The 18,514-nt window shown below is 38.1% G+C and overlaps 1 protein-coding gene across 5 annotated transcripts in view; it reads right to left on the bottom strand.

Moving 5' to 3' along the window:
• Positions 1-4,502: 4,502 nt before the first annotated feature.
• FUT8 (fucosyltransferase 8) overlaps positions 4,503-18,514 on the bottom strand; it is a 216,763-nt gene continuing 202,751 nt past the window's right edge. For all 5 annotated transcript variants that reach the window (XM_079767553.1, XM_079767554.1, XM_079767552.1 and 2 more), the window contains 3 exons: positions 16,972-17,148; positions 11,923-12,073; positions 4,503-6,618 (listed from right to left, as the gene is read on the bottom strand). In XM_079767553.1, coding sequence (XP_079623679.1) covers positions 6,301-6,618; positions 11,923-12,073; positions 16,972-17,148 — 646 coding nt within the window. In that variant the 3' untranslated portion in view covers positions 4,503-6,300. The remainder of the gene's footprint in view (positions 6,619-11,922; positions 12,074-16,971; positions 17,149-18,514) is intronic.

Genomic DNA, 18,514 nt, shown 5'->3' with positions numbered 1-18,514 from the left:
GGACAGGAAGCTGTCCCCATATTAGCCTGTGTTATTATCAACAACACAATTTATTAGGAAGTTCTTTCATATGTTGAGTTAAACTTGCTCTCACTGTTGCTGCTTCTGCACACTTCTGTAATCACAAACAATCCTACTTGCTTTGTCACATAGCAGCCTCACCAATATCTGAAGATGCTGCCATGGAATACCAAGTACAGGATTCAAGGTGAGATTTAATACCTTCCCTGTCTGGAGACTGCTGGTTTTGAGGTGTCGGGGAAGTCACAGCACACTACTGGCAATACTACGTTTATGGACAAATAACTTTTCTAAGTCTTTAGTTCCATCTCCCACAGGCTGAACTGGGGCACCTGACCTTCTGGATCTAAGAATAAACTACATTTGTAAGTTGTGCAGTATGTTAAGTGCTCCAGCACTCATTATCTATGCAGTGATTCTTGCCCTGAGTATATGCTAGATTCACCCTTTCATTTCAACTTTAAAAAAAACTTTTAGGGATCCTGATTCTCTCAAATAATGTAATTTGCTATTATCTCAGCTTTTAGTCACTAAAAAAAAATGATAATGATGCAGTAAGAATAGTGGTAATGGCCACTATTAGTTGAGTTTTGTGCCAGGCACTGGACTAAGAGATTTTCATATGTTATTTCACCCTCACAAAAGCCTTATGAAATAGTTACTAAAATTAATGGGTAAAAAGGTAGAGAAAGGTTACTTGCTCAAGCCACAGGATTTGAACCCAAGCAGATTGATGAATTTATACTTTTAACTACATCACATTGTTCCATCAATGTCCTTTTTCAAAGTATTAATAAACTACAAGAGCAAGTCAGGATAGAGTTAACAGCCATTTGATGTTTGGGAAGAAAGCCAGGAAGAGAGTTCAGCACTCCTACTGACCTCTCGTCATCTCTAACTGTTCTCTATTATAACTTCTCCACCGAGTCTACCGTCTTGTCCACACTAACATACTTAATGCCATCCTGAAATCCTAGAAGCAGAATGCATACACATGGTGTTCCTTGAAACAGTTAAATGCAAAACAATCGGCATCCTGGCTGTACCACTCCATAAATGTTTAAGACTTCTGTGCTTCAGAAGGTAATGATGGTACCCACCTTATTGTGACTATCAAGTAACTGGGTAAAGTGCTTAGGAAAACTCCAGATACACAGAGTGCTCAATAAATGTTAGTTATTATTATAATTCTCATATAAAAACAATAGTCTGATATGTCTGGTTCTTACATGGTTATCACTTTTTAAACAATCCAGTCTAAAACTTTATTCATGACTTGTCAACTTTATCTATATGTTTGCAATCTTCTCATTTTTAAAAAAGTCAGTGTCTGCTCATCTTCAATAATTCAGCACTTCATAGTTCACCATGCTTTCTTACAGACCACCAAGCGTCCTGATATCACTCTCTCAATGAGAGCCAGAGACTTGAGCATACTTGAGAACAGTCAGGTGTTCTCAATCTGACTTCAGTGGTCTTTGGTGAGTACTGTTGATCTTTCCCTTGAGAATTTGAGACACCGGGACATTACCTGCCTGTAGGCACTATGGCAAGGAGACACAAAACTGAGAACTAGGTCTTCTGCTTTTGTACTGACTCCCCTGCATTCCCTTTGTTGGGCCAGAAATCCCGAGGGGCTGCAATCCACTAGGGAAGGTAAAACTAGCCAGAAACTCAAAGTCCCAGCATTCCTCAGGCTGCTGAGCACACCCACAGTCTAAACTATCTGTGCTTTTTGTACAAAGCACTGCACATTCCCAGCCTCCACAGATGCCCTCAGACCCAGCTGGGTTATGACCAAACATGAGGCCTTTTCCTTTGTTAATGGCCTCTTCCCTACCCACACAGGCAGTTAGGGAACAATAGACTCCATGGGACATTGACTCGGGGGAGAGGTTATAGAGAACAGTTACAGATGACAGGAGGTCAGTACGAGTGAACTCTCTTCCTGGCTTTCTTCCCAAATGTCAAATGGCTGTGGCCGTGGCCTTCAATACATTGCTTTTAAAAAGTGCGAACTCTGTTCAGATTGACATAGTCTCACACAAAGGATGCCCTAGCTATGCTCCCCTTGAGTGTAGTGACATTGATTTGCAAAAATCTTTGAAATCTTCAGTTTAAACGGCCAACAACACACAGTATCATAGCTTCACTATACCTCAGGTCCAGGAGTATCTTACCTGAAACTGTCCAAGGAGATATTTGGTTCCTTTTATATCTAGGAGATGCCTATAGCCAAACTATAGTCTGTGCAACTGCATGAGGAACAGAATAGTAACAGGGAACCATTCACATGAGATCATACTCTATAAAAGTAGTGGGAATACAAAATCAAGATTGTCTTATTTAAGGATGAGAGCAGAAAGCAGGTAGCAACTGAACTGAACTGGAGAGGGCAAGGCTGAATAGCTGAACAGGTACTGAGTTGGAGAATCTGACTTGTATAAAGAACCTAAAATAAATACACTGTCAAAGGGCAAGTGTTCAAACATGCACAATGTCAATGACAGCTGAAGCCAAAGAACCTGCCCAGGTCTGCCTTTGCCCTGCCACGGGTCCTGGAGCAACCCCTCCATGTTCTCCTGAGGACGGCTGCTGCCAGGAACCAGTAAGTATGGAGCCAAATTCTCCTTTGTGCTTCCCTCTGGGCATTGCATTTAAAAAATTCCCCAGAGCCTGTATCTGACATAAATTAAGGTGTTACAGCAAGTTCCAAGATTCATAAAAACCCAAGCCACACATCTATTCTGTTTGGGTTTATTGATCCTGGCTATTGTGTGGCCTCCTGGGAGCACAAATGAAGCATCAGGCTGCTAGCTATGGTCAAAGAGGACTTGTCTCTTACCACTTGGATAAGGAAATTTATTCTCATTGAGGCCGAGGAGATTCTTCTAGATGCATCATTCAGATCCAATACTTTTACCACCTATTGAATATGAAGTGATTATATTCTCTCAGAACTAAATGATGATGACAATAATCACTCTATGAGAAAGATTTTTACAGGTGCTTTTTCTCTTTAACCCCAAACCCCTCAGAAGCTGAGTCTGTTGGTGTCCTCAATGATATTAAGCAGGAACTCAGGAAACAAGCTAGGCTCTATATAATAGAAAAAAAATAAAGCTCAGAGAGGAAAGCAACCAGTCTCTCACATTTGGGGACACGAATGCAGAATTAGGGCTGAGAGCCCTTTCACAACAGGCATGAACTTTCCAGCTAAAACAGACTGGAGTCTGTACTAAACCAGACTTGAGTGGTAAGACCAGGAAACCCTTGGGAAGACACTCTTGTAATGGCTTTGTCATTAATACACAGAATTCTGGTACCTCCATTCAATGAGTCCAGGATAATAATTTGGTTCTATATAAGGTTGTTGTAACCAGGAAAAGACCCAAACCTTCCTAATGCAGCACTGGTCACTCAATTCAAAACCATGCAGTCTTTAGATACCAGGTTTTTATGAGGAAAATACAAGGGTGATGAGGAACCATCAGCCATTCCAACATGGCAGCGAGTAAAGGAGGAATCATCATCACGTACATGATGATTTGCAAAAAAGTGACTCAGAAGAGCTTGTCAGTATGATGTGGTCAGTAGTATTCATTATCCCATCACGCCTGCAAATTTAACAATTTAGTTGTTTCTTCCTTTTCCTTCCTGCTTGAAGCTACTGGCTCCTTAGCTATTAAAGCTAAATGAGTCTAAATGAAGGCTGTCATAGGACTAAGCTTCTCTCTCCCCCGCTACGCTTTTTCATTTTTAAGTCTCTGCCTCAGAGTTTCACTTCCCTGTATGGTGGAGTTTAAGTGTCTCACAGGAAGTGAACAGATCTCCCAATGATAACAACTATAGACTCTTGAAGAAAAAAAAATAAACTGCCTGAAGGCATTGGTGACTAAACAAAAAATCAGGTGAATTCTGGAGACGGTAAAACTTCAAAGAAGGAAATGGCAGAAGATGAGTTTCCATTTTTATGGCTTTTAGGCTGATAGGCTGTTTGAAGAATCAGAGCAACCACAGCTCCTGAAAGTGAGGGGAGAAACCTCAGAAGAAAGAGAGCCAAAGAAAGAGAACCCCAAATTCTGTGCATAGACTCTGTCCACATCTCTGGCTGACCCCTAAACCGTACGTGTGTGGGAAAGACTCTAGCTTAAAGTAAAAAAAAATGAATTGAGATTTGAGCTGCTGCCCAAGACAGTTTACAGTTTGAGTCCAATGAAATTAAATGCCTGCTAACAAACACCAGTACTCTTCACAGAAATACAACAGAATGCACAACATAATCATGATAGAGAAATATGAAGCAGTTATTATCAGTAACCCTCCGTTACTGATGTTCTGATGACAAGTAAGATGCTAATTAGAAAATAACTCATATTCAAAAGTACTTCTCAGTTGGAGATGTTTGTTCCAAATGACTTTTAAATATATATATTTTTTTATTGAATTTTTACAGAGAGGAAGAGAGAGGGATAGTTAGAAACATCGACGAGAGAGAAACATCGATCAGCTACTTCCTGCACACCTCCTACTGGGGATGTGCCCGCAACCAAGGTACATGCCCTTGACCAGAATAGAACCTGGGATTTTTCAGTCTGCAGGCCAACACTCTATCAAATGAGCCAAACCAGTTAGGGCTCAAATGACTTTTATTTGTGCTAAAACTAAATTGAAAACTGCTTACTAACACAATAGGTAGTGTTGCTAGTTGGGAGCCTTGACTGAAGAGAGAATTTAGGGAAGTTGGGTGGAGAGGTTTTGTGTAGAGGTATTTTCACTTGGTGAGGATGTAAAGGACATAGCTTTTCGGTCTGGGATTCCTAATATTCAATACCAGGCCTGCTACTAGTTCTTATAGGGATCTTTTATTTTCTTTTCTTTCCCAGAAGGTAGAACACATGCTATGAAATGCTCTACCAGACATGTAAAGGAGGCAACCTACAGAACATAGAAAGTGTTTTTATGAGGAGAAAAGTGATGTTCATGCAGAAAGCTTAAAGAGCATCAGAGCCCTGTCTTCTGAAGTGATTCTAAGATGAAATTACTAAACGGAAGTATTTGGAAGAGATAATCCAAAGTCCATTTTGGGTTTCACACTGGTTCTTCTCTCCTTTGTTTACTGAATTCTACATCTTGTAAGACTAAATTTCAGAAACAGAGCCAGCTTTCCAACCCCAAAGATTCCTGGTACTCTCAAAAGCAGGATATGATAGAAAAGGGCACAAATTGGTTCCTGGGTGTGGTGGGGGAGAGAAAGGACACAACTCAAAAAAGTGACAAGAGCTACAGGAAAAACAGGTTACCAACAAACCTGGTTTTTAGTTTTGGAAATGGAGGTGACAGTTACTCTAAGGGCAAGCAGTATGATTATTTAATTCAACGAAAACAAACAATGTCCAAACTAAGAGAATGGAAGAGTGTTCTTAGCAGCCTTGCAATGTGCACCAACTAAACTGGTTTCAGTGTGAAAATGGCTCAATGACTCTTTGAACTAAGACCAGGTTAGTTGTCAGTTAACTATAAAACTCCTCTTTTTATCATAGATTTTTCTACTATAGAGCTGACCACCACATCATCCAATGATGTAAAATTCTAGAAACTTTACAAAATTTCTCTTTTTAAAATTTATTTTTTGTTATCAAAGAGAATGGCCAGAAACATTGAGTACTAAAGAATCTGTTCATGGCATTGTTTTACAAAAGTTCCTAATGGAATGAGAATATTTTATTTCAATGTATCTCCTTCACTTATTAAAGATGAGGTGGATGAACTGATGTAATTACTTAAAAAAAAATTCCAGACAAGAACATCCATTCTCATTCTGAATCTGCTGACTGGAGTGAATTGAGTGGTTGCAATACTACCACTGGCTAAGAATCCACCTCCCAGCGGTGGGAAGCTGTTCAAGTCTTCTCATCAGGTCTCTCAGAGATAGGCACCATGTTTGAAGTCTCACACAAATGTCTGTGTCACTTAAATTACAATGTGGCAGTGTTTTTCTCATGGAGACATAATCTTGAAAGAAGAAGCAAAGTCAAAAACCACCTGCTTGCATGTTATATGTGAGTACATTATTCGACTGTGCAGGGGTTTTGGGCATTGTAGCCCTTGTTAAAGAGAAATTCCACCAACAAAACATCTGTCAGTTCTCAGCTGCTCCTGATGCTGAGGGTGTCTACTCATTTAACCATGTGTTGTTAGGACAGGGCCTTCTTCATCTACTGTTTGGCTCAAATAGTTTGAACTGAGTTTAGTTGTCCTTCTCCTTCATCTTAAGCTTTATTTCTCAGCCTCAGGATATGTGGGGTACTGGACTGTCTCTATCTTCTCTTGGACTTTGTAGGAGGGATATAAGCCCGTCCTTCCCAGTTTCCTGTTGACACCTTTAGAATAGCCATCCCAGTGATTTCCAGCCACACCAATGATATCTCCAGGTTCCATGGGAATTTCATCTGCAGTTCGAGGCTGGTGAGGATAAATGGCAATCTGGTTGTGGGCATTTTGGCCCCCAAAATAGTAGATGTCATCCAAAGAATGGAAGTTTGCAGAGGCATCAGGATGCAGTGTTTGCATGATTTCATAAGCGACTCGACAGACCTTGGGAAATAATGTTAAAAAAAATTGTTAGTATATGTAAGATCCCCTTCAGAACAATCTAAAAGCCCTGAGCCAAAGAGACCAGAACTAGACTAGCACTAGAACTGAGAGAATGAGAAGTAGTGGATTCTAGTCACAAGTTTCCAGTCCATTTGCTCTCAAGTGATGGTATAGCATATAACATAAGTCATTCTTCATTCTGCGCTTGCATCTGTGGTTTCTTTGTTTTTTAACATAAAATATTACAATTAAGGTCTCTGGGAGAAAAAACATATAATGCAAAGTACTTTAAGAATATGAATCAGTTAATTTTAATAAACATTCACTAAGAACCACATAGTACTCCATGTTGGGCACTGGTGGTATAAAATGAGTAAGATATAGTTTGTGCCCTTGAAGACTTTAAGGTTAGGATTAGGGTTATAAATACTTTACAAAAATGCTGCTGCTCCCTTTCCTTCATTCAGTATTAATCAATCACATACTCTTTTCTGCTAATTTGAACTTGACCTCAGGACTCTTTTCAATAGAAATTCACGTAATTACTGACAATCTATTAGCACTGGCAAGTGAGTGAAACATATCTACCATTTCAATTCTAAAGAGTTTTAAGTGTGCTGTGTAGATAGTAGCATTTTAGCCTTTGGGGAAGATGCATTTATCTGATGCATTTAAGGCTATTTAAAAGATTTCTGTCCAAAGAATACCTATTATGCCCACTGGATGGATGTCAGCTGAAATTCCACAACCTGAGCATCATTCCTTGAGCTTAATGATTGGTGATTAAGTTAAACTATAACAATCTTCATGGAAGTATAACATTTTAAGCAATTAATAAATACATTTATTATAGCATAAATAGGTTGCAGAAACTCTTCTAAGAATAGTGAAGAAATAAGAGAGAATGCTATCATTTTGCTTAGAAAATTCTTCCAATATACATTGTGGACAGAGAACTCAACTCATGTCAAATTTTCTTAAATCTCCAGTTTTAGTTATCTCAGCTAATGAAGTTTTATTGTCCCTGTACCAATAGACATAGAACTAGACACAGAGCCAGGACAATAACTTTCCATTCAAACCTGCTACTTCATCAACAAACTAATTTTATATTGGGAATGTCATGGTACAATTGAAAACACTGGTAGAATACTGAGACTATAACAAATAAGGCTAAAAGGATTTTGGAACTTGAACTTCAAATTCAGCCAAAGGCCCAGAGAGGACAAGCAAAATCAAGGAAAGACTCTGGAAAGGAAGAAACTAAAAAATTAAAACAAAGCAGCTCTAATAATAGCAAAGTATAATAACAATAATAGAGGCTAATATTTACTGAGTTTTTGCCGTCAAATAGTGTTTTTAGGTATTATCTAATTTAATCCCCTCAATAGCCCTATACAATTCTATCATGTTTATTTTACAGATGTCAAAGGTCAATTAAGAAATTTTCCCAAGGTTACACTATTAAGTGGTAGATTCAGGTTTTGAACACAGGCAGTCCGTGTATGCTAGTTAACTGCTAAGCATATTTTCTCCTGTAGACGCTGTTCTCCATGTTTGGACTGTAACACCAGAAAGATAAAACATAAGGCCAACCTGGCTTTGGGCAAACCTGGGAGTCTTCTTTTCAGGGCCTGTCCAGGTACTCTTCAATCATCTTTAGCCAGAAATACATGATCTTGTATTGACTGACCTTGGGATGACCACAAGGCCCACTGTGGCAATGAACCCTAATGTACTTCCTCCTCTCCACTATTAAATATCCCAGTCATAAAAACAACATTACCCCCAGTCCCATATCCTAGAAGCCTTCTTTTGGGAGAATAATCCTATTATCAGTTTATGTTCTGTATCAATAATTGTTGATATGTTAGTCTGCTGGATGACATGTACTTTCTTAAGCCAAAGTGATAACAAATGGTAGAAATTTCAGACACTGAGATGGAGCAATATAAGACCCTTTATCCTTCTCATATAGGTGATAATCATAGCAGCTGAGGTTAATGAGCACTGATAATGGTCCAGGTACTGTTTTAATAGTGTGCTTGCTTGCATCTTTTTCAACTCAAAAACTCACAAGAACCCTATAAGGTGGCTACTATTACTCACATTTTATAGATGAAGAAACTAAGCCACAGAAAGATTAAGTAAATTTCCAAAAAGTTAAAAAAAAAAAAGGGCAAAGCAAAGAAAAAAGGAGCTAGTAATTGGCAGAGCTACACTTAGCACTCTCTCTGGCTCTCAACCACATACTAAACTGCCTTAGGATAAGAATCTAGAGCAGTGCCTGCCACATCGGCACTCAATAACTATCTGTTGAATGAATACTGTTCCATGCATAATGCCAGCCAGCAGTGGAGATGCAAGTCCACAAGGGGGACTTTAATCCTTAAGCTCCATATATAACATTCTGAGTAATTAAAATTTTTTCTTATATTAACAGTGGGGCAATTTACTGCAAAAGCTAGAAGAATTACTATAATGTTGTTGCTTGCATTTAATCACTCTAGGCTTCCTCTCTGGGTCTTACAAGTCCAAATCATGTGGCAGGTAAATGAAAGCTTTCACCTGATCAGTACTTAGGTTTGATACCTGACAGGTAGCATGATTGATGAGGCAAACCCTTTGGTTTGCAAAGCAGTGGCTGGCCGCATTTTGTATCTTTTATTTCATTCTGTTTTGACATGGCATTATATCATTTTTAGAACACCAATAAGCACAAGGTAATGGGTAAGAACAAAAATCCTGATAAAGGATAAAACACAGATATGACTGTATTAAAAATAACAATTAAAAAGGAGAGAAAGGTCCATTAGTCTGAATTTTATCCCTGAGGAACAACTAGCCTAGTTTGCATGAGTCCCCAAAGCTTTCTCAGAGCAGCTGAGATATCCTTTTTTTTTTTTTTTTGTCAAAATAGACAAGGCCAAGAGGATCTCTAGTGTGCAAAGTAATATCTGTTCTTCTCCCACTGCACTTTCCAAAATCAAATTCAGGTGTAGTGAGGCCAGTTATGCTACATGTGGACTTGGAATTAGACAATGAAGAGTGTCACAAGAATGCTTTTAAGTGTCACAAAGGGAAGTGTCAAAGGGGGAAAATAAGTAATTTTGTCCTATGGTGATTTTAATGCTGGAAGAAGGAAAGCAAAGCATCAAGCACCTCCCTTGAATCTCAGGGCCTACCGACACGTAAAGTTTGTAATATTCAAACATGTATATATTTATTGAATTTTATTTTTATTTATTTTTTAAATACAATTTTATTGATTTCAGAGAGAAAGGGAAAGAGAGATAGAAGCATCAATGATGAGAATTACTGATTGGCTGCCTCCTGCATGCTCCCTACTGGGGATCGAGCCCGAAACCGGGCATGTGCTCTGACCAGGAATTAAACAGTGACCTCCTGGTTCATAGATTGACACTCAACCACTGAACCACACCAGCCGGGCTATATTCATTGGATTTTAGAGTTTTATGACTAGAGCGGTGGTTCTCAACAAGGGCGATTTTGCCCCTACAGGACATTGGGTAATGTCTGGAGACACTTTTGATTGTCACAACTTGAGGTGGGAGTGCTACTGGCCAGGGATGCTGTTAAGTATCCTAAAATGCACAGGACAGTGCCTCACGACAACTTTTCTGGCCCCAAATGCCAATGGTGCCCAGGCAGAGAAACCTTTGACGAAAGGAACAAACCTTAGGCAGGCCCACAGTCTAGGCCCACAGAGGAGGTGGTACATAGAATGATTTACACTTTCTAAGAATACCCATTCAAAAATGTGTGGAGGTTGGTACTAGTTATTTGCACCTGTTGCCCAGGTAGACACAGAGTCAGACTGTCAAAACAGTTGAGAGAGACCAAGAATAGAAAAGGGAGTTTCTCAAAGATAGGATCGTGACCCTAATTGGGGAGAAACATCAGCAGTGGATGCTTCATGGGAACCTGAAGGCCAAGGAAGTTTTCCTCCTGACTAGGATTGCTGCCTATGTGACTCCTGTACTGTGTAGCTGTTTTTTGGGGTAATAAGTTGTATTCCTATTCCATATTGAAGAAGCTCGTATAGCCTTGGCTGTAGTAGGCATCTTTCCAACAATCATATCACCATCCCACTGTGACAATGTGCATTGTCACACAATAGAAAACTGTCCATTTATTTATATTTGCATGAAAATGATGTGGATTTCCTCTTCACATTTTCTCCTCTCAACTTCATCTAAGCTTTTAGGCATATATTATTCTTACATAATTTATATTTCTTGGTAGTTATTTCATGTGAGTATTTGTATCTTCATCTCCTTTGGAATCCCCTCTACACCTAGTATAAATATGACACATATGGTTGTTTTGCAGATTTTGAATGAACTACCCAGTAATATGCACATAAATGAAAGAGCAGAATAAAATCCACAATAAATATTGCTATGGTGATATTCCACTGGGAAATATGAGCTGCTTGTACCACTCATAAAAACAGATACACCTAACCCATAACACATAGTTATCTACAACAATTACTCTCAAAACATGATTGTAATATGGTATTGCTTAAATTTAATGTACAGTTTCTTGCTTGGTAGAAATGTAATAAGATTTGAAGAGGAATTACATTTACTCTTTCTTATGTTCTATAAAGCAATTGAGACAAAATGCTGGGCATTTAAGCCTCTCAGTATCAGTGCATTGATAGTAGAAATGGGTGGATTCTGGTTAAATATTGACTGTGTGCAAAATCAGAAAATATTAAGCAAGCTTAATTACCTGCTGTTTCGGTTTAATGCTGTGAACAAGCCGAGCACTTTAAACAACTCTAGTAGCTGGCTTCAATGGAGATGTATTCAACCGTTGCTTGCAAACAACTAAATATTCAGTGCACCTAAACAGCTATGCTTTGGGGGAATCTTCTCATGCTTTCACAAAAATTATAATTTGCAAATATTAGAAAAATTTCATCAGAATCATGATAACTAACATTTAAAAAAGCCCTAGCCAGTTTCACTCAGTGGATAGAGTATCAACCTGCGGACTGAAGGGTCCTAGGTTGATTCCTGTCTAGAGCACATACCTCGGTTGCAGGCTCGTCCCTGGCCCTGGTTGGAGCATGTGTGGGAGGCAACCAATAGATATGTCTCTCTCACATCCATGCTTCTCTCTCTGTCTCTCCCCTCCCTTCCACTCTCTCTGAAAATCAATGAAAAAATGTCCTCGGTTGAGGATTAACAAACAAACAAGGAAACAAGAACTTCCTGACCCTAATATGACCAAAAAGTACTGACCTCTTAAAAATACCCTACTATCACTTACCTGGGATGAAAAAGTACACACTAGGAAGTCTGCCTGGGAGAGAAAGTGTATATCCAGAATCACACCCCTAAGTGAATTTTCCGTGTATCGATTGTGTAGTCCAGCTGACCAAGAGATAGAGTTATCACTAATAAATTCATAACTGGGGTACCTGAAAAAGAAATAAATTGATACATAGTCACTGAAATCACAGTATCCTATCAGCAGGTGGCAGACCTCCTTTGACTAAGAGTTCCTCTCTTTCTAACAGTAAAGAGAGCTTTAAAATGATAACATTCAAGAGAGTAGTTAATGAAGCTTCTTTGACCACTAGTGGGACAGAAACCACTCTGGAGTACCCTGCATGTTAAATGTCATTGGCATACCATAAAAAATACACACTGATGTATCAAAAAGTCCCTTCTCAATTCATGAAAGAGTTGAAAACAGAAGGTTTCTATTTTCTTTGTAATGAGTGAGCTCTACGAGGTCTTACAAGCTGCTTTCATACTTGGTCACTGAACTTTTCCTTTAGAATATAAATATCATGATTATATTTCATTAAAAATTTTAATTTAGAATTTGCGATAATTCAGACTTATCCTCTAACCACCATCCTTGAAGCACCATCTTAACCAATAACAATAATGTAAACCATTCTAATACATTTAAGACGGCAAATTTCTTATAGATGTCCACCCAAGTAACATTTTAGTAGTCTTGAGATAGGATATTTAAAACTATTAAAACAGGATGTCTTTAAAAAGTCTACCGTATGTTCAAATGACTCTAGTCTGAATTAGAGGTGTAATTATACTCTAGTATAGAATGAATACATTTTCTCAGTGCCTGAGGTAGATTTTCAGAGTTAAAATGCAAACTTTGAGAAGTTACATGAAAAGGAGATAATAATTATACCTACTTCATATATTTCGTAAGCATTAAGTAAATACTCTAAGCAATATAAACTATTTAGAAGAGTATCTGGCATGTAGCAAATGCTCAATACATATTGCTTGTGACTGTTAAACATTTTCCCCAGACATCCATCTGGTTTTATTCCTTAGTTCCTTTAGATCTCTGCTCAAATATAGCCTTATTAGTATGAACTTTGGCAACTGGTATCCCTTTTACCTGCTTAATTTTTCTCCACGGCTCTTATTATCATTGCACATAACATATACACTGCTTATTTACTGCCTGTATCCATTCATTCCCCACCTCCACCATCCCTAACTGAAGAGAGGCATTTCATCTATTTCATTAACTCTATTATTCTTGGCACCTATAAGACAATCTGGGATGTAATAGAGGATCACTAAGTATTTGTTGAAAAATAATAATTCTTATTTATAAATCCTGAAACATTATGAGTCACTTTACTGTCTGTCTCCACACAGTATTCCCCCCAAATTGGGACTAAGCCTAATTTTTATTTGCATCACAGCACGTAGCATTCCACACAACACTGTGAATAAATACACGAACAAGGGAATGCTATCTGTGCCTGGGACTTTTTCCTAATCCCTTAACAGCTGCTTTGGATTTCACAGCCACCATGAAGCTCTCTCTCTCATTGCCTCTAACAACAACTGTGAAGGTAAAGTCTCTGAGCACTGTTTCAGACTGGTGTTCAGTGTTTGGATCCATTTGGCCTCATTATTTTTGACATTTTGCCCTCCTCAGCTCCAAATCAGGGAGATGAAGGAACTGTCACATTTATTCTAAAAAGAAAACAACCAAAAAGACTTTTAATGTTATTCCTGCAAAGCTGCATACCCCAGCATGGGGCAGAAACAGCGATAAATAAACATGAAAAGGCTGAAGGGTGGAGGAGAGGATGAATTGCCAAAGCACACCAGCAAAGGTTTTATCCTTGAATAAAGACCGATTTTGTCAGCATGGTTTGGGTGCTCAGTGAAACAAAAGAGTGATCCTTTCACTGAGAAGGGACACTAACATTAATGCCGTTCTTAACTTAAAGGTCCCTCCCTGGAACCAAACCAAAAGGGTGCCTAAGTTCCTCAGGCCTTATCTCTATATGTAAACCACTTGATGAAGGATACTGAGAGTGGAAAAACAAACAAACAAAGAAACACAGAGAAAAGTTGGAGGGAGAGTTTGCATCTCCAGTAATGAGCATGGAACTTTCTGTACAAACATGTTTCTTTTTTGTCTCTTGCTCACAAGCATGTCAGCAGAGCAATTCTTCCATTGTGAAGTTGCAGAGGTTGTCAAGGAAAAATATTTTTTTCTTCTTCTACCTCATAAAAATTTATTTTTACATCACCAACAAAGAGCTAACATCAAATTTTCTTTTCTGAACTCTTTCTCCAGACAGAAGGAGATACTCCTCTTCATGACTCAGAAAATAAAACGATTTTTGAAGAGAAAAATATGCATAAAAGGCTACTACGTTTATCCTATCCTATATAATCCTATATAATAAAAGGGTAATATGCAAATTGACCCTAAAGGCGGAATGACCAGGAACGACCGGTCACTATGACGTGCACTGACCACCAGGGGGCAGACGCTCAACTCAGGAGCTGTCCCTTGGTGTTCAGTGCACTTCCACAGGGGGAGCGCTTGCCAGAAGCCGGCTCATGGCTGGCCAGCGCAGCGGTGGTGGCAGGAGCCTCTCCCGCCTCCATGGCAGTGCTAAAGATCCCCCGAGGGCTCCCGGGCTGCCAGAGGGATATCTGACTGCCAGCTTAGGCCCTATCCCCCAGGGAGAGGGCATAAGCCAGCAGGTGGACATCCCCCGAGGGGTCCCGGACTGTGAGAGGATGCAGGTTGGGCTGAGGGACCCCCTCCCAAGTGCACGGATTTTCGTGCAACGGGCCTCTAGTAATAGAATATGAAGGAATCTGCTGCCTAGACTGTAAGGGGAAAAGGAGTTACTAGCTGCTGACCACAGAAAGAAAATTCAAGTTTTACTACTGCCATAATCTAAGTACTGCCAACTGTAATACAGTACAAGGGTTGTTTGGTGTAAAAATATAATGTGGTGTTATGGATCAAAGCTGTAGATTCGCAGATACTTCTATCTAAATACGTCCGAGTCCAGAAATGCAGCTTAAGGAAATAATGAGGATAATTTTAGGTACATATCCTAACATTATTTATAAGATTAAAAAACTGTGGGTAACCTAATTATCCAATATTAGGGGAATGGTCAAGTAAGCAATGGAATATCCATAGAGTCGCTATGTAGTTATTAAAAAAGATATTTATAATGATTTTTTAGTGACTTGAGAAAATTGATCTATTGCTGTATTAATCAAAAAAGATTTCAAATTATATAGAATGTAATAAACTACTAAAATAGTGTAACTATGTACATGACTGAAGGGAATATGTCAAAATTGAAGCAGTTACTATCACTGAGTAATGGAATTGTGGGCATTATTTTTTCCTTGCTTGTATAATTACCAACTTCCATATTTTCTAATGAGCATGAATTATTTTGTTAATCAAGGAAAAAATAAAAAAAGCTTATAATGTATTTGAGAACAAATAAAAGAGTAGATAAAATTAATTTTTTAATATTTTTTTCAACTAAGCTGTAAATTCAGTGTGGTATTTTAAAATAAAGGAGCATGGTGAACAATTTCTACTTCTCTCTAACAGGTTTAGATATCAAATTGGAAAAGTACTTGTGAAAACTTTCTATTGTGTTTTGTGCCCAAACATTCATTTAATCCCTAATTCTTATGTAAGAATCATAATTATATAACTTGGCTTATACTTGGCTGGTGAATTTCTTGATTCTTGTTTATAAGTGTGTGTGTGTAGTCAATAGAGACTTAAGAAAAAAAAGCAATTTACATCAGGTTAATCTGAATTCTTAGGAGGTAGAAATAAGATTTAAATTATTATCTAATGATTTGGAGAAACACCTGCATTATAGTCCTCATTCTAAATTTGTTTTTCTTTCCAACCCCAATTTGTGACATAAAAAAGGGACTGAGAAATAAATTAATTAAATAGTCAAATAGCTTCAATGATTAATAAAATGCTTTCAGACTGATGGAACTGAAGTAAACATAATTCAGAATCAACCCAGAATGTTTGTTATCTGAGCAGAGCCAAGACTACAGTTTTCTTCTCCCCATTCCCTACTTCCACATATATTTAATGCATTCCATATTTATTGGTAGTAAATAAAGGCCAACTCTAGGTTCATCCAGATCCTATAATAAATTCCCCATTAGGATCAGTGCTTTATGTGTTTTCATAACACCCAATGTTAATTCTGTAATAGCACTACTCATTCTATAGAGCAATTGTCTGATCCCCACCTAGACTGGAAATTCCTTGAGAGTGCCTTGCTTAGCATGGATGCCCAGCACCTAGCACAGTGCCTGAAATCTAGACAAGTTCAATAAATGATGGTTACTCTTCAATACATATTAGTAATCCTTCTCCTGAACTTACAAAACTTACCTTTTGATTCTTTGTTTCTTTAATATAACTTCCAAATTCCAGAAATTTTTATAAAATGAAAACTTATATCTTATTTATGTTTTCAGTTGCCTGTAATTGTTAGTGAAAATATGAGAGCAAAAAGGCAAAAGTACCTGTGTGTTTTATTGGTAAAGGTTGGTTAGTGGGATGGACTGAATATTTGTGTTCCCCCCAGAATTCATGTTTAAGCCCTAACCCCCCCAGTGTGGATGGTATCTGGAGATAGGGTCTTTGAGAGGTAATTGGGGTTAAATAAGGGCATTAGGGTGGAATCCTCATAATGGAATTAGTGCCTTATTTTATAAGAAGAGACACCAAAAAGTTTGCTGTTTCTTCTAAGCACACAAAGAAGACATGTGAGGTCACAGAGAGATGACGCTGCCTACAAGCCAAGAAAAGAGGCTTCAGAATGAAATGTAACTTTGCTGGCACCTCACAATTGTTTTGATGATATTAACAAGTTACACAAGTGCACAGTTGTTGAATTTAAAAACCCCAATAGTCAGTAATAGTATAACAAGAATCACAAATCATGGGAATTAAAGATTCCTTTCAACTGAAAAAAGCCCCACTCTAGAATCACTACTTCATCTAACTTACTTTGTTTTTGCCTCCTTTAATAAAGAAGGGTCATCCGTGGCCAAATACACTCTTTTTTTATCCACTTGCATCCTGCGAGCGAGAAGCTGAAAATGTTCTTCAACGTGCACCATGTACTCCTCAATGGGATGGAAGGCAGCTTCTGTTCCCACCTTGTCTGTGCGTCTGACATGGACTCTGGAGGCAGAGGGACAAAGTCAGATTCTGCTGCTAATACTCTGACCCACTGGGTGCTCTTAGGGTACTCAACTTTACATCCCTATTCATGGTGGCATTATGAACATTTAAACCTGTCTTCCTTTCATTTTTTGCCATTGAAAAAATAAAATAAATATTAAAAAATTCAAACCCATATATCTTAAATATATTTGTATGTTAACATAATACAAGGGGAATTTTAAAAAGTAGGTAAAGTCTTTAAAGAGTGCTTTCTTATAGAGAAAGTAACTGGCATATCAGGAATAAGTGGGAGATTCCAGAGTTCTATTCCATACTAGACAACAAAATGCCAATTAGCCTTCCAGAAAAAAACTGGATATAACAAGATTTTTGACAACAGTTTTTCTTATAGAACATTAAATGTATTAAACGTTTTCATGCCAAGTTTTCTTTTTCTTCATTTTACCCTGTTGGTCACTCTTTAACTGCCAACTTGTAGAATTTAAAGTCTCCTGAAGAAAACACAGACTTTGCATGCATTGTTCCAATGGCACAGTCAAAGCAGGCAAACCTTTGAAGGCTCCTTATTATTTTTAAGTTCATAGAGCTCTTCCAACCCTTTTATTGTAGGCATAATGAATTTCCTTTTCCTGTCTTTCACACTCTATCAAACACAAGCAGATACTGATCTAGCTTATCTGTTCTATTTAAGAAAAGCTCCAAAATTATAAAATTGGGGACACAGAGGTTTACACCATCTGCACTAAAGACTGCATTGACTTCCACAGTATTCTCTTCCCATCTTATTGCTTTCAAAGCGATTTTAATGAAAATAAGAACAATAGTAACCATAGCTTGTTTTCATAAATTACAACTCTCCTGAAATTTGCCTTTTCTGTATTCCTCCTCTCCCCAAATTATTACACCACTATTCATATGTGGGAAAAGGGAAAAAGGAGACTTGTTTCCCTTTAGGTCAAGCAAAGGCCACCTTTTATTATGAATCTGGGTGAGGGTTTGATTTCATTGAAGTTACTCTGGCATCTTCATGGCTATTCTTTCCTTTGCCTTCCAGGCTACAGTCCAGATGTGAATACCATATTATATGAACACTTCTATCATCTTTTCCTTCCCTCATCCTTCTTAATCATTGCTTCTCTCAGAAAATTGGAATTGTTCACTGTGCTCCAAAGAGACGAAGAGGGACAAAAAGAACAATTCCATTAAATTTCAGTGAAAATTTTCACGAGAAGAAACACTATTTGATACTGATTTCACCTTGTACTTTCTTTAGCTTTTTTAAAAAATATGTTTTTAATTATTTCAGAGAGAAAGGAAGAGGGAGAGATAGAAACATCAATGATGAGAGAGAATCATTGATCCG

The sequence above is a fragment of the Cnephaeus nilssonii genome (assembly GCF_951640355.1).
Source record: "Cnephaeus nilssonii genome assembly, chromosome: 4".
Classification (NCBI taxonomy): Eukaryota; Metazoa; Chordata; class Mammalia; order Chiroptera; family Vespertilionidae; genus Cnephaeus; species Cnephaeus nilssonii.
The sequence above is the reverse complement of the archived record's forward strand: the minus strand, read 5'-3'. Positions and strand labels throughout refer to the sequence as shown.